At 43.1% G+C, this 17295-nt stretch overlaps 1 protein-coding gene across 3 annotated transcripts in view; it reads left to right on the top strand.

The window, feature by feature from the left end:
- The first annotated feature begins 1813 nt into the window (after nucleotides 1-1813).
- Nucleotides 1814-17295, top strand: part of DCAF10 (DDB1 and CUL4 associated factor 10) — a 66845-nt gene continuing 51363 nt past the window's right edge. For 2 of the 3 annotated variants that reach the window (XM_033238043.1, XM_033238045.1), the window contains exon 1: nucleotides 1816-2459. In XM_033238043.1, the coding sequence (XP_033093934.1) occupies nucleotides 1921-2459 (539 nt within the window). In that variant the 5' untranslated portion in view covers nucleotides 1816-1920. Of the gene's footprint in view, nucleotides 2460-17295 lie in introns of all 3 variants that reach the window. The other variant, XM_033238044.1, reaches the window with a different exon arrangement.

Raw genomic sequence — 17295 nt, 5'->3', positions numbered from 1 at the left:
CCATCAACTTTCTTCCTCACCCTCTACCCCGAGTCTGTTCTCTCTCATGGCTGCTGCTTTCTCATGATTTCTCTTACTCCTTTGGTTTGCTCAGGACTCCAGTGGCCTCACTCTGCCTTATGGCTTTTCAGTCCCAATCATCATGGCCAACTGCCTCACTTCTGATTTCCCAATTCAAATTCCCAAAAGCATGAGTCTGTATCGGCAAAGACTTTTGGTCTGGCAGCCTCCTGGACTAGTGGCTAATCTATAGACTGGTTACTCAAATAGTTGTCCTACCCTGGCTAGTAGGCAAGGAAAGCTAGGTAACAGCTACAAAATTCGACGGCCTAGGCCTTCTAGGATGGGTTCAGTAGGACACACGTGCTGGCATACATATGAAGAGGGTGAACGCCAGGCAAGTAGGCTGCTGCAGTAGATAGGACCCATCCAGGGGTTTTCCAGAGAAGTGGAAGCAATAGGAGATATACATATAAGAGAACATTTAGTATGGGAATTAGTTCCTATCGTTGTAGAAGAGTCCCATGACCTTCAGTCTGCAAGCTGGATAACCAGGAAATCTGGTGGTGTAATTCAGTCCAAGTCTGAAGGTGTGAGAATCAGAGGAGCTAATGGTATAAAACTCCCAGTCCAAGACTGAAGGCCTGAAAACCGACGACGAGTCCCCAAGTCCAAAGCCAGGAGCACCAAGAGTTTTGATGTCTAAGGGCAGAAGATGGATGTCTCAACTTAAGAAGAGAAAGTAAAATCACCCTTCTTCTGCACTTTTTGTTCCTTTTCAGTCTTTAATGAATAGGATGATGCCTGTCCACATTGGTGAGGGCAGATCTTCTATTGATTCAAATGCTAATCTGTCCTGGAAACGCCCTGACAGGCACACACAGAAATAATGTCTTTCCAAGCTATCTGGGCATCACTTAGCCCAGTAAAGTTGATCCATAAAAGTAACCATCACCTATTTGCCATCTTTCATTTAAGCCCAGATACACAGACTGGCTATCTCAGCCATTCTTTGGGTAGCACATCCAAACCTGTCTGTTTCCTCTGAGTCTCTCCTTTGCCTTGTGACAAATAGGTTTTGGAAGAAGTTGCCTGTGGTCACCCTGAACTTGTGCCCTTAAGAGCTGGGCACACTGGCCAGGCGCAGTGGCTCATGCCTGTAATCCCAGCACTTCGGGAGGCTGAGGTAGGTGGATCACGAGGTCAGGAGTTCAAGACCAGCCAGGCCAAGATGGTGAAACCTCGTCTCTAGTAAAAGTACAAAAAAAAAAAAAAAATTAGCCGGGTGTGGTGGCCGGCGCCTGTAATCCCAGCCACTCGGGAGGCTGAGGCAGACAATTGCCTGAACCCAGGAGACGGAGGTTGCAGTGAAGCGAGATCGCGCCACTGCACTCCAGCCTGGGCGACACAGCGAGATTCCATCTCAAAAAAAAAAAAAACAAAAAAACGCATGCCAGCTATTCTGTGTGGCCTGCACGTAATGCACTAATTCTTAATCCCTCGCTGATCCCAGTGTAAAGTGGAGACACCAGTACATACTCAGCCTCACAGGACTGACTGGTCAGGTCACTCATCCCCAGGCACGCGGCCACCGCTCACTGACAACTACAGACCGACTCTCTGCCACCCAGTTCAGGTGCCCAGATGCTAACGCCCCATATAGACCAGCCCCCGGCATCCTCAGTCGCTCACACAGGAAATTGCTCGCTCCCTACCTCCGTTCCCGGGGCTGTGGCGCCCCAAGCCCGGCGGTGTCTCAGCTTTCCCGGTCCCCAGCGGACGGTGGCCGGGGGGGGGGGCGGCGCGGGTTTCTAGCCGGTGAGGTTAGGCCGCTGCACGCCGGAAGTGGCAGCTGAACGGGGGCACTGAGGTGTCGGCCGGCAGGGCAGTGGCCCGGAGCGGGGGGCGGGGGCGTTGGTCATGTTTCCCTTCGGGCCTCATAGCCCTGGAGGGGACGGATCGGCCGGAGCCGGGGCTGAGGAGCCGGCGCCCGACGAGGGGCAGGCAGCAGCCACCAGGCCGCCCTCGCCACTACATCCCGGGGCTGATGCGACCCATCCCCCTCCACCCGCCCGGAGCCCTCGCCGCCCCGGCGCCCCATCGCTGTCCCCGGCCCCGCGCTCCGGAGAGCTCGGGCTGCCCGGAGCTCCGGAGTCTTCGGCTGCCTCCGCCCAGGGAGAGCCATCACCTCCCTCCCCTCCGCGCCGGCGGCCCGGGCCAGACTGCAAGGCCGAGAGCCGGGGCCGACACGGCCTCGGCGCGGGGCTGGGCGGCCCTGGCGCCAGGCTGTTCGGGTGGCTGAAAGAGCGCAGCCTGGGCCGCGGGCTGTTCGTGGACCCGGCGCGGGACAATTTTCGCACCATGACTAGCCTCTACGGTTCCATCCACCCTGCGGACTCGGTGTACCTCAGCACCCGCACCCACGGCGCCGTCTTCAACCTCGAGTACTCGCCCGACGGGTAAGCGCGGCCCCTCGGAGGGCGGGCGCCCGCCTCCGCCCGGCTCAGCTGCCAGCGGACGGCAGTCCTGGGCTCGCTCCCCCGGCCCGGGCCGAGGTTAGCGAGGCCGTTTGGGGCCGCTGGCCTTCGTGCCTCCTGGCACTTTCTGAAGCGCATTCTCGCCCCCTGGAACCCCCAGCCCAGCTTTTTGAGGCAGGCAGGCGGGGCCCCACTTGCTCGCCTTCAGGACTTGGGCTCCGTGAAGGAGAAATGCCTGAAGCCACACAGCGGACCTGTCAGAGCCAGCCCACAACTAGGGCATTCTGGTACACAGTAGGTGCTCAGTAAATACATTTTGAATAAATGCCCACTTTCTCACCATCCTAGGCTCGCGTTTTCCCACCTAAACCTGTGTCGGGGTAGGAAGGCTGTAGATTCCTTGCACTCTGTACCTGAACTTGCCATGATGGGACAAGTGCGTTCCTTTGCTCAAGGAAGATACAGTACTAAGACACTGTAGAGACGTGGCTCTCATGATTTGGGTCATTTGTGAAGTCCCCAGGCTAGACTACAGCCTTTTTCTTGGCTGATTAAATATTTATTGTATGGCTTTGGTTTAACAGGAAGTTTCCAAAATCGTATCTATGTAAAACTTTGTCTTGTCAGTACACAAGTCCGCCATCAAAAGAAAAAATTTGCACAGTTCCACCATGAGGTGACATAGTTAATGTAATTCTTATCCCATCATAAGCCTCTTGGTTGCTGGTTGTTTACTCAGGTGTTCATTCATTCATTCTCTCATTCGGCCTATATTTGTTGAGCACTTGCTGTGTTCCAAATAGTAACCGTGCTGAGCAAAACCAGCTAATGGCACTGTTTTCATAATGGGACCTAATGATTCAACTAGATAGTAGACAGTCTTACTAAATAATGCATAAAATATATTTGTTAATTGAGATAAAGTCTTGAAGGAACCTGTTATGAACTCTGTGTTCACGGATTCCCTGAGGAAGTGACACCTAAATCAAAATAAAAAAAGTGAGTAGGAAATAAATTAGTCAAGATAGGGTTGAGAAAGGGATAGAAGTATTTCAAATGGAGATGATTGGTATGTCAAAGGTCGTAGAAGGGCAGCATGTCATGTTACAGAAGGTTAAAAAAATAGGTTTACAAATCAAAAAAAGTTTACTGAAGAAAGACCTAAAGTTGGCCGGGCGCGGTGGCTCAAGCCTGTAATCCCAGCACTTTGGGAGGCCGAGACGGGCGGATCATGAGGTCAGGAGATCGAGACCATCCTGGCTAACATGGTGAAACCCCGTCTCTACTAAAAAATACAAAAAAAAAACTAGCCGGGCGAGGTGGCGGGCGCCTGTAGTCCCAGCTACTCAGGAGGCTGAGGCAGGAGAATGGCGTGAACCCGGGAGGCGGAGCTTGCAATGAGCTGAGATCCGGCCACTGCACTCCAGCCCCGGCGACAGAGCGAGACTCCGTCTCAAAAAAAAAAAAAAAAATAAATAGAAAGACCTAAAGTTGCTAAGGAAGGAGCAAAGGAATAGAAGCAGGAATTACTGTGAGCAAGTAGACTCTCTTCCATTTCAATGATGCAAGTGCTTCCTTATCACATGTGGTGCTGGGATCTCTGGGATCTCAACAGCAATTTGTTGGAGCATGTAGTAGTGGATGCACACCTGAATAAGGTGGAAAACTGGTGAGAGAAGAAACTACTTTGCTGAAACTTATTCATGGAACCTCGCAGCCTCCTTCCTTCAGCCAAGCCTTATTCCTCAAGTTTCCCTCAAAACACTAACAGTCTGTTCTCAAATATTGAGTTTCTCTCTTCATATCCCAGCCCCTTTCCTCCCAGCCTCCTACTGATACTTTCAGGAATTCAGAGGTAGCTATTTCTACTTTTTGGATGTGGGATTTTAGGTGGGAGTATAATGAGAAGAACAGATTTTAGAGCTGTTAGAATAAGGGATATATTGCTTAAAGTTTTTGTTTGAATCTAGAATGCATTTTCTCATAACAGTTTTGTAAAAGGTGTTTAGGAACTCTTGCACTTAATTCAATAATTTTAAATTACACAATTAACATATATGCTCATTGTGTAAAACCTAGACAATAAATGAGCAAGAAATACCCTAAACATCGCTTATGATCCCAGAGATTAAATGGATATCTAAGGAAATTTTTGTGTATGTTTATTTTAATATAAACATGGAATCACTGTTTTGTAGCTTGCTTTTTTCCTTACAGTATATTGTGAACTGCTTATGTTAATAAATATATTTCTACAACATTATTTAACATTTTTCATTAGTTTAAATAAAACCTCTTTGAACAAATATTTTGTATTTATATCTTTAGGATAAATCCCTAGAATGAGTTATTGTTATGAAGATTTTTATACCTATTGTTAAATTGCCCTCTGCAAAGATCATACTAATTCTCATTACTATATTCTGATTCCTACATTCTAGACACATATGGACGTGCCTGTCTCCTCATACCCTGGGCAACACTGCATACTGCCATTCTTTTTCATCTTTATCAGGGTGATGAGTGGAAATACTTCAGTGTTTTAATTTTTCAGTCTTCTTACTTCATCTAGTATGCCCTACATTTGTGCAGGACTGAAAGTAATTTTACAGATAGATGACATATCTGTGTTAAAGGAGATAATTTCTCATATCCTTCAGTTAAATATGAGTTAAATCAGCTTACCGGGTAGCTTAACCACTGTTACCTACAAGGACTTCTCAATACAGAGAAGGAGGCAGTGACACAGAATATAAAAATTAAAATTATGAATTTAATAGAGACCAGAATATAAGGAATTTGGCAATAAAAAAGATAAAAGGACTAGAAGGTATTTTCTAAAGAATTAAAAAAATGTTTTAAGTGATAGAAACATTGTCAAAATAAGTGTATCACCTAAAATGACATTTTGAAAAAGTAAAATTGATAATGTTAATAAATTATAGTATGTCAGACCCTGTCAAGCTGTCCTCCATGAGAACACATTAGGCACTGCTGTAGAGATAATTCACATATTGGAAAATAGAAGCAAAGAAACTAACTAGAATACAGACCTGGAAAACACAGAGATTGAAAATATGAAAAGATTTAGTAACATAGAGCATAGAGAGAAAAAGCGTACCATATAGTTAGCCAGAGTTCCTAAAGAAAATAGCCCCAGTTTCTTCAGGAACTCTGGCTAACTATATAGGGCACGCTTATACCATATAAGCATATCATATGGTATAAGGGGGACTATTTGAAGACGTAATAGCTGAGAACTTTCCAGAATTGAAGAATGGCACCAAGCCATGATTTAAGAAGCCCAACAAACCCAAGCAAGAATTTTTTCTAGATTATAGTGAAACTGTGGGACAATAAATATAAAATCTTAAAAGATAGAGTAAAAAGGGGCTGGGTGCGGTGGCTCACGCCTATAATCCCAGCACTTTGGGAGGCCAAGGTGGGTGGATCACCTGAGGTCAGGAGTTCGAGACCAGCCTGACCAACATGGAGAAACCCTATCTCTACTAAAAATACAAAACTAGCTGGGCATGGTGGTGCATGCCTGTAATCCCAGCTACTCAGGAGGCTGAGGAAGGAGAATCGCTTAAACCTGGGAGGTGGAGGTTGCGGTGAGCTGAGACCGCGCCACTGCACTCCAGCCTGGGAAACGAGCAAAATTCTGTCTTAAAAAAAAAAAAAAAGAGAAAAAAGGCCTCAAAGGAGTAACTATGAGAGTGATAACCAATTAGTCATCAACCATAATATAAATCTAGAGACAGTGGTAATTATTTTCAATATGCCAGGAAAAAAACCTCAGTCTAGATTTATACCCAGCAAACACAGGTTCTTTGTCCTTGCCAAGAACAAAGATGAAATAAATACATATTCAGACAAGCAAAGCTGAGTAAGCTTGCCAGCAGACCTTCAATAAAGGAATTCTAAGTTCAGAGAAGGAAATTGTTTTCAAACGGAAGGTCTGAGAAGCTAGCAGGAATGAAGAACAAAAAGTGTTAAATATATATGTACATGTTAATCTGATAATGTCTTTTGGGATTAACAGAGATGGAACAAAAATAGAAGACAATAATAGCATATAAATTATGAAGTGAGGCCAAGTGTGGTGGCTTATGCCTGTAATCCCAGTACTTTGGGAGGCCGAGGCGGGCAGATCACTTGAGGTCAGGAGTGTGAGACCAGCCTGGCCAACCTGGTGAAACCCTGTCTCTACTAAAAACACAAAAAAATTAGCCAGGCGTGGTGGCATGCGCCTGTAAACTCAGCTACTTGGGAGGCTGAGGCAGGAGAATTGCTTGAACCTGGGAGGCAGAGGTTGCAGTGACTGGAGATCACATCACCGCACTCCAGCCTGGGTGACAGAGCGAGACTCTGTCTCAAAGTAAAATAAAAATAAAGGATGAGGTGATATTCTAAGTTTTTATGTTTTTGGGGGGATAATTATATATGTTAACTTTAGGCTTTAATAGGTATTTAAAATTTTCAAGGAACCAAAAGACAAGAAAGATTATAATTTCCAGACTAGTACGAGAAAAAGTACGGAATGAGAAAAAAAATTCCAAAAGAAGGCAAGAAAGGAAAATAAAAAAAGACAAGGTATAATAAATAAAAAGCACAAAGAATAGCTGAAAAGAAATCCAAACATTACTAGTTACAATAACTATAAGGTACTAAATATTCTAATTAAAAGACAAAGAGTAGCTTGGCGCAGTGGCTCACGCCTATAATCCCGGCATTTTGGGAGGCCAAGGCAGGCGGATTGCTTGAGCCCAGGAGTTTGAGACCAGCCTGGACAACATAGGGAGACCCTGTCTGTACAAAAAGTACAAAAATTAGCTGGTTGTGGTGATGTGCCCCTTTGTCCCAGCTACTCAGGTGGCTGACGCAGGAGGATCATTTGAGCTCGGAAGGTGGAGGCTGCAGTGAGCCAGGATTGTGCCTCTGCACTCCAGCCTGGGCAACAGAGACCCTGTCTTGCAAAAAATAAAATAAATAAATAAATAAATAAATAAAAGAACAGTACCTCTTAAAATCTTACTCTTAATGGCATTTATAGACTACCTTCAGGCCTGCTATTCAGCTGATACTGGTTCAGCTATAACGGTTGTTAAAATATTGATATGTCCATAGTGGTTGAATAGTTACTGCCCCAAGCCTGTTAAGTGTCATCTTAATGCTTCATCGCCTTCCTTGGGACTTCCTATAGTAACCAATTATATAGCAACTAAAGAGTTAAGAACTGGGACAGCAAGAGGCTGTCAACAAACATCTCACTGGAGAACTATAGGGCAGCATCCATTCTAATTATTCCTGACCCATGCCTGGCACCCTGCAACATACAAAAAAAATCCATAGGCCCAGTGACCATCTGGCTTTCCTAAGAGTAGGGTTGCCTACTTTTCTCATGTCACTCTCACATGGCCTCTTTGGGAACTGCAGCCTTAGGAGATCCAGAAAGAAGAAAGCAGTCAAATGAGAGTAATAGTATTGTACTACTGCAGTTATCATCAAAATATATTAATTCTCTTGGCACAGTATACACTCCCATGGCAGGAGAGAATCTACAGCAGATGATCGAGGCCTATGGGGATGGTTTATGGATGAATAACTTCTGGGATGCACATCCTTAGTTTTATCATTCTTGTTTAATTTCCCTATTATTTAGATAGGATAAGTGTGCCAACACCCAATGAATACCTGCCTACAGTAGGCATTAATGACACTCATGTTATAAATGAAAATGACTACCAAAGTACATCTTTTTCTCTCTACCAGACAAATTTAGTTGGGGGAATTAAAAAGCAGAAAGTTTATTAAATGAAGGTTCTGTACCCTGGTGTATGCTCTTAACTGCTATGTTACATTACCTCTCACCTGGACTGAGGGATTAGGTTTAATATAATTAAGTATATCAATAAATTATTTTTGTGACTTATTAATACATTTAAACAAATATTGAATACATGAAACTAACAGCAAGCATTTGAAGGGCTAAAAACATTTTTAAATATACTTATTGTTACTTCAGCAAAGGCCAAAAAGAGGATTCAGCTCCCATAAATAATTCTGTTGATGTTAAGAGTGATTTCTTTTTTTTAGGCCAGGTATGGCCGCTCACGCCTGTAATCCTAGCACTTTGGGAGGTTGAAGGTGGAGGATTGCTTCAGCTCGAGTTCGAGACCAGCTGGGGCAACATAGGGAGACCTTGTCTCTACAAAAAATTTTTAAAAAGAGTGATTTTTTAAAATGTTATCATGACTACAAGTTACTTAATGACTATAAATTTAATGTGGACATTCTTAGAAGGGCTTTATCTAGTTTCCTATGTCAATTCATGGTTCAGACAAGGGCATCTGTGTCAAATAAAAGATAATGGCTACAATTTTGAAAAATTAATAAATGATTGAAAATTAGAATTATTTAATGAACAATTTAAGCTACAATGGTTATCACTTGGTGAGCATTTTAATCTATATAGGTTAATTTATTTAGAAAATGTTTTTAAATTTTATTCATGTTAATTTATATTACCATTGAATATTCTTTTTTTTTTTTGGAGACAGAGTTTCACTCTTGTCATCCAGGCTAGAGTGCAATGGCGCAATCTTGGCTCCCTGCAACCTCCAGCTCTCGGGTTCAAGCAATTCTCCTGCCTCAGCCTCCCAAGTAGCCGGGATTACAGGCATGCACCACCACGCTTGGCTAATTTTGTATTTTTAGTAGGGATGGGGTTTCACCATGTTGGTCAGCCTGGTCTTGAACTCCTGACCTCAGGTGACCCACCCACCTCAGCCTCCCAAAGAGCTGGGATTATAAGTGTGAACCACTGTGCCTGGCCTGAATTTTTTTTTTTTTTTTTTTTTTTTGAGACGGAGTCTCGCTGTGTCGCCCAGGCTGGAGTGCAGTGGCGTGATCTCGGCTAACTGCAAGCTCCGCCTCCCAGGTTCCCGCCATTCTCCCGCCTCAGCCTCCGAGTAGCTGGGACTACAGGCGTCCGCCACCGCGCCCGGCTAGTTTTTTTTGTATTTTTAGTAGAGACGGGTTTTCACCCTGTTAGCCAGGAGGGTCTCGATCTCCTGACCTCGTCATCCACCCGCCTCGGCCTCCCAAAGTGCTGGGATTACAAGCTTGAGCCACCGCGCCCGGCTCTGGCCTGAATTTTTAACCTTTTTGAATATCACACTTAACTGTACGTAACAGCTGCTTCATCCTTATTTTTTTCAAACACAAAAGGAACATTTATAAAATTTTCACATATGAGGCCACAAGTTTCAAAAGATTAGTATCATACCGAATACAGTTTCTCACTACAATGTGATCACTAGAAGTAAATAAAAAGATAACTAGCTGGCATGGTGGTTCATACCTGTGTTACCAGCACTTTGGGAGGCTAAGGCAGTTGGATCACTTGAGCCTGGGAGTTCAAGACCATCCCTACAAAAAATACAAAAATTAGCCAGTTGTGGTGGCTCATGCCTATAGTCTCAGCTACTCGGGAGGCTGAGGTGGGAGGATCACTTGAACCCCGGAAGCAGAGGCTGCAGTGAGCCAAAATCATGCCACTGTACTCCAGCCTGGGCGACAGAATGAGACCCTGTCTCAAGAAAAATATTATATACATTATATAAAGCATATAATATATTATATAAAATATATTATAATATATTTTTGTTAGTCAAGAGACAAGTATAATTAAAAAGATAACCAGAGGCCTGGCACAGTGGCTCCCACTTGTAATCCCAGCACTTCGGAAGACTGAGGTGGGAGGATCTGCCAGGAGTTCAAGACCAGCCTGGACAAGGAAGAGAGACTGTCTCTACAAAAGTTTAAAAATTAGCCTGGTGTGGTGGCATGTGCTTGTAGTCCTAGCTACCCAGGAAGCTGAGGCAGGAGGACTGCTCAAGCTTGGGAGTTTGAGGTTGCCACTGCATTCTAGCCTGGGTAACAAAATGAGACTCTGTCTCAAAAAAACCAAAAAAACCACACACACAAAAAACTAGAAAAGTCTCATACATTTTCAAAAAATTTGATAAATTCATGGGTCAAAGGGGAAATTATAATGGAAATTAGAAATGTTCAGAACGAAATGATAATGAAATCATATGTCTCAAAACTTGTGGGATACAAGCAAAGCTGTACTTAGTAGGAAAATTATAGTCTTTAATAAACTGAAAGGAAGATAAGGAAAATTAATGAGCTAGGAGTATTCATCTCAAGAAAGAGAATAGCAAAGTTATCTCCAAATAATAGGAAAATCAATCTAAAGAGCGCAGAAGGAAATACAGTAAAAAAAAGATGGAAATTAATGAAATTTAAAAACCAATAGAAATACTGAATAGGGACAAAGTTTTGTCTTTGAAAACACTTATAAAAATCAAAAACATTCATGATACTGAGAAAATGCACAGACAATATTCAGAATAAAAAGGGGGACACAGGTCGCCACTGTGGCTCACACCTGTAATCCTAGCACTTTGGGAGGCCAAGGCGGTGGATCACCTGAGGTCAGGAGTTCCAGATCAGCCTGGCTCCAATGGCGAAGCCCTGACTCTACTAAAAATACAAAAATTAGCCAGGCATGGTGGTGGGTGCCTATAATCCCAGCTACTCGGGAGGCTGAGGCAGGAGAATCGCTTGAACCCAGGAGGTGGAGGTTGCAGTGAGCCGAGATTGCCCTACTTCACTCCAGCCTGGGCGACAAGAGCGAAACTCGGTCTCAAAAAAAAAAAAAGGTGGTGGGGGGCGGGACAGCCAGGCGCGGTGGCCCCTGCCTATAATCCCAGCACTTTTTAGGCCGAGGCGGCTGGATCACCTGAGGTCAGGAGTTTGAGACCAGCTTGGCCAACATGGTGAAACTCCGTCTCTACTAAAAATACAAAAAAAGTTAGCTGGGCATGGTGGCAAACATCTGTAATCCCAGCCACTCGGGAGGCTGAGGCAGGAGAATTGCTTGAACCTGGGAGGCGGATGGAGGTTGCAGTGTGCCGAGATTGCAACACTATACTCCAGACTGGGCAACGAGAGCAAAACAAAAAAGTTGGGGGGACGATTTTATATGCAAGAGGTAGATGGTTTGGACCAAACTTCCAACTGAGAATAATCAGAAAAGCTAGAGGAAATATTAAATATTTAATGTAAGATATAGAAAGCTTATGTTTGAGGAGATTAGAGCATTATCAGGGCAATGAAGATATTGCAGGGTCAAGTTCTACAAAATAGGAAAGCCAGTGATGTGAGCCCAGCATTTGAGCTCACTTTTCTGAGAGGCATCTGTCAATCTCAAAAGCAGCAGCAGCAGCAATGAAGCTGAATGGTATTTCTTTTTTCTTTTTCTTTTTTTTTTTTTGGAGACGGAGTTTCAGTCTTGTTGCCCAGGCTGGAGGGCAATGGGGTGATCTCGGCTCATGGCAACTTCCACCTCCCGGGTTCAAGCGATTCTCCTGCCTCAGCCTCCAGATTAGCTGGGATTACAGGTGCCCGCCACCATGCCCAGCTGATTTTTGTATTTTTAGTAGAGACGGGCTTTCTCCATGTTGGTCAGGCTGGTCTCGACCTCCCGACCTCAGGTGATCCGCCCGCCTCGGCCTCCCAAAGTGCTGGGATTATAGGCGTGAGCCACTGCGCCTGGCCTCTGAATGGTATTTCAAATGGACTTATGGGTGGGATAGATGAGATTATAAGAATCGCAATTTAGGTTTGGCATGGAAACTCCTCTCCCCCTACCCAATATACCCTAGGACTAAGGGTGAATCAAGAATAGACAGTACTCATAGGGACTAAAGGTCAGCTTCAAATCATCTCATTCCCTACGTAGATTAAGAAGACCTCAGATTGCCGGCACCTCTAATCTAGCTTATTGCCATAATTAAATAGGAATCTTCTATGCAAGAAGAAAATATGCAGCTGAGTGCCCTTACACCTTTAATCCGAGTTCTTTGGGAGGCTGAGGAGGGAAAATTGATTGAGGCCAGGAGTTGGAGACCAGTCCGAGCAACACAGCCAGAGATCCCATCTCTGCAAAAAATTTAAAAATTAGCTGGGCAATGTTTAAAATTTAAAAATGCGCCGGCCATCCTAGCTACTCTGGAGGCAGAGGTGGGAGGATTGTTTAAGCCCAGGTGTCTGAGGTTACAGTGAGCTATAATCACACCACTACACTTCAGCCTGGGTGACAGAGCAAGACCCTGTCTCTAAAGAAATTTTTAAAAAAGATAATATATCATCCAGTGCTTTAAATTATCCCTGTAATTTTTGTATACAGTGACGAGCACTCATACAAGGAGATTCGTTGTCTGAAAAGCCAAGAAAATCAGCAAACAATAGAAACAGACCCACAGGAGATCTGACATTAAAACTATTTAATATGTTCAAGGAATTATTAGATGGAGAAATTTAGCAAAGAACTAGAAGCTATAAAAAGAAAACCCTAGAACTAAAAAGTACAGTAACTGATAAAAACTCTAGATGATTTAACAGCAAACTGGACACAGCTGAAGGATTTGTGAACTTGAGAATAGATGAGAAAAAAATATATAGAATAAAGCTCAGATTTACCAAAATGGGACACAGACTGAGATATGTCGTAAAATACAGAGAAAAGATCTTATAAATATAAATGGAGTTTAGAAAGATATTAAAGAGAATGGAGATAAATCAATATTTGAACAGATAATGGATAAGTTTTAAAAATTAACAAAACACATTGTAGGTTAAAGAAGGGCTATACATCTCAAGCGAGAGACAGACAAAAAAAGCAGGCCAGGCATGGTGGTGCACCAGTGTAATCCCAGCACTTGCGGAGGCTGAGGTGGTTGGATCTCTTGAGCTTGGGAGTTTGAGACCAGCCCGGCCAACACAGGAAAACCCTGACTCTACAAAAAAATACAAAAAAAAAAAAAAAAAATTAGCCGGGTGTGGTGGCATGCGCCTGTGATTCCAACTACTCAGGAGGCTGAAGAAGGAGGATCACTTGAATCTGGGAGGTTGAGGCTGCAGTGAGCTGGGATTGTGCCACTTCTTTCCAGCGCCACTGCACTCCAACCTTCTGAAACAACTGCTTCAAAAACAAAAAATCCTTCCAACTGCTTTTTTTTTTTTTTTTTGAGACGGAGTCTCACTCTGTGACCTAGGCTGGAGTGCGGTGGCCGGATCTCAGCTCGCTGCAAGCTCCGCCTCCCGGGTTTAGGCCATTCTCCTGCCTTAACACCCCCCCCCCCCCCACCCCCCCCCCACCCCACCCCCCCCCCCCCCCCCGTACCTGGGACTACAGGCGCCCGCCACCTCGTCCGGCTAGTTTTTTTTTTTATTTTTTAGTAGAGACGGGGTTTCACCGTGTTAGCCAGGATGATCTCGATCTCCTGACCTCGTGATCCGCCTGTCTCGGCCTCCCAAAGTGCTGGGATTGCAGGCTTGAGCCACCACGCCTGGCCCCAACTGCTTTAAAAACAAAAACAAAAATCCCTTCCAACTGCTTCGAAAACAAACAAAAAAAGAAAGAAAGAGAGAGAGAGAGAGAGAGAGAGAGAGAAAGAGAGAAAGAAAGAAAGGAAAGGAAAGGAAAGGAAAGAAAGAGAAAGAAAGAGAGAGAGAGAGAGAAAGAAAGAAAGAAAAGAAAGAAAGAAAGAAAGAAAAGAAAGAAAGAAAGAGCCACACTTAGCTACAAGCATAAAGCTGTTAAAACCAAAATAAAACATATACATGCACAAAGACAATCTTAAAAGCAGCTAAAGGAAAGAGATGGATTACTTTCAAAGGAGGCTCAAAAAGACAGCTAATTTCACTGCAGAAACAATGGAAGTCAAGAGACAAAGATATTTCCAGACAAATATTGAGATAATTTGCCAGTATCAGGTCTACACAGAAACAGATAACAAAATTATTCTTTAGGAGGAAGGAAAAAGGTGGAAGACCAGAGGTACAGGAAATAATGAAAAGAATAAAAAGTAAATATGCTTGCAAATCAAAATGAATGTTAACTTTTTTTTTCTTTTTTTTAGACAGAGTCTTTCTCTGTCATCCAAGCTGGAGTGCAGTGGCATGAACACTGCTCACTGCAGCCTTGACTTCCCCGGCTCAAGTAATCCTCTTGCTTCTGCCGTTTGTGTAGCTAGGACCACAGGCACATGCCTGCATGCCTGGTTAATTTTTTTATTTTTTGTAGAGACAAGGGGTCTCAGTTTGTTGTCCAGGCTGGGAATGGTATAAAACAATGAGAACTTTTAGTAGAGTATTAAATTTATATATAATTATACCTAAAAAATTAAATATTAGGAAGGGTTAAAGGAAGGTGAACTGAGCTAAGGTTCTTGCATCATCCAGGAAGTAATAATTTTGTACTTCACTTTAAAAAGTTGATGCTTGACGTTAGCTCTTTAGATATTCGCCAAAAGAATAGTAAAAGAATATATTTAACATACTACATAGTGTATGGGGAGATATCAATAGCAAATATATATTCTTAGAGATGGGGTATTGATTGCACTGTTGCCCAGGCTGGAGTTCATTCGTGCTGTCACAGCTCATGGCAACCTCCAACTCCTGGGCTCAAGCAATCCTCCCGCCGTCTCCTGGGCAGCTAGGACTGCAGCCATAAGCCACTATGCCTGGCCATTTTATTTTTTTTATAAAGATAGGGTCTCCATGTGTTGTGCAGGCTGATCTCCAACTCATGACCACAAGCTATCCTCCTGCCTTGGACTCCTAAAACACTAAGATTACAGGCATGGGACAATGTGCCTGGCCAAAAAAATATTTAAAGCAACTGAAAAGGGACATAGAACAGACAGGACAAATGGAAAGTAAATTGTAAGGTGACAGATTTCAACTCAAAGATTGCTACTAGTTATATTAAATGTAATTTGAGATGATTGTCAGATCAGATTTTTGAAAATTGCTTACAAAAGACATACCTGAAATGTAAGGATACACAAAGTTTTAAAGTAAAAGGATGTCAAGGCATACCAGTGCTAGCATTAGCTAAATGAAAGTTGGTGTGCTGTGTTAATATCAGACAACACCAAAAGCAAATTCATACAATTTCCAAGCACTGAGATTGAGCAGTTTGTTTTTCAATGAAAATTCAGGAAATAAATAACTAGAAAATCTCTTTATTTTTGGAAATGCTCTTTTATTTTTTTATTTTTTATTTTTTTTGAGACGGAGTCTTGCTCTGCCACCCAGGCTGGAGTGCAGTGGCCGGATCTCAGCTCACTGCAAGCTCCGCCTCCCGGGTTTATGCCATTCTCCTGCCTCAGCCTCCCGAGTAGCTGGGACTACAGGCGCCCGCCTTGTCGCCCGGCTAGTTTTTTGTATTTTTAAGTAGAGACAGGGTTTCACCGTATTAGCCAGGATGGTCTCGATCTCCTGACCTCGTGATCCGCCCGTCTCGGCCTCCCAAAGTGCTGGGATTACAGGCTTGAGCCACCGCGCCCGGCCGGAAATGCTCTTTTAAATAACTTGTGAGTCAAAGAAGAAATCACAGTATAAATTATAAAATAGTTGAAACTGAATGATGAAAACACTATCAAAATTTGTGCAACTGCAGCTAAAGCCATGTATAGAGGAAAATCTTAGATCCCTAAATGCAGATATTAGAAAAGAAGAAAGGCTGAAAGTCAATAAGCTAAGTAATAAGCATCCATCTCAAGAACGTTGAAACAGAACAACAAATTATACCCAAAGAAGGTAAAAACAAGGAATAGAGATCAGAGTGCAATTGAAGCACTTTGAAACTGTCACTATCTTTTTTTCTTTTCTTTTCTTTCTTTTTTTGAGACAGAGTCTCACTCTGTCACCCAGGCTGAAGTGCAATGGCACGATCTCCGGTTTCTGTAACCTCCGCCTCCCAGGTTCAAGCGATTCTCCTGCCTCAGCCTCCCAAGTAGCTGAAATTACAGGTGTGTGCCACCACGCCAGCTTTTTTTTTTTTTTGTATTTTTAGTAGAGATGGGGTTTCACCATGTTGGCCAGCCTGGTCTCAAACTCCTGACCTTGTGATCTGCCCACTTTGGCCTCCCAAAGTGCTGGGGTTATAGGCATGAGCCACCATGCCCAGCCTTCAATTTTTTTTTTTTTTTTTTTTTTAAGAGACAGGGTCTTGCAATGTTGCCAGGCTGGTCTCAAACTCCTGGGCTCAAGTGATCCTCCTGCCTCAGCCACCCAAAAGTGCTGGAATTATAGGTGAGAGCCCCTGTGTCTGGCCATTAAAGTTTAAAAATAGAAACAGAAGATATTGTGAACAATCTCATGCCAATAAAATTCTCAAGTTCAATGAAATAGGCTAATTCCTAGAAAAGTAGAAATTACCAAAACTGACATTAGTAAAAGATTAGAAAGCCCAAGTAGTACCGTAACCAATAATACCGCATCAGGTAGTTAGGTCTAGATGGCTTTACAGACTAGTACTACTAAATTTACAAGAAATAAATAATCCCAATTTACATAAACTATTCCAGTGTAAAAAATAACAAGGGCCAGTCTTAACTCATTCTATGATGTTAGCATACACGTTATACCAAAATCTGACATGAATAGCACAAGAAAGCAAAATTACCATGCAATTTCACTGAAGAATAAAGATAGAAAAATCATAAACAAAATATTAGCCAACTGAATCTAGCAATGAGGCAAAAATAAAAGACTGATTTGAAATTAGAAAGTAAAGTAATGTAAACAACTACATTAATATATTAAAGGAAAAATATAGGAATATCTCAATAAATGCTGAAAAATCTCTTACACAGTTTGACATATATTCATGAAAAGAAAGCTTAGCAAAATTGAAACAGAACTTTCCTTAATCTAGTAGTAGGAATCTGCC

This window comes from Trachypithecus francoisi, unplaced genomic scaffold (genome assembly GCF_009764315.1).
Source record: "Trachypithecus francoisi isolate TF-2019V2 unplaced genomic scaffold, Tfra_2.0 Lachesis_group16, whole genome shotgun sequence".
Lineage (NCBI taxonomy): Eukaryota > Metazoa > Chordata > Mammalia > Primates > Cercopithecidae > Trachypithecus > Trachypithecus francoisi.
Note: the sequence above shows the minus strand (reverse complement) of the source record. Positions and strands in the feature narration are given on the sequence as shown.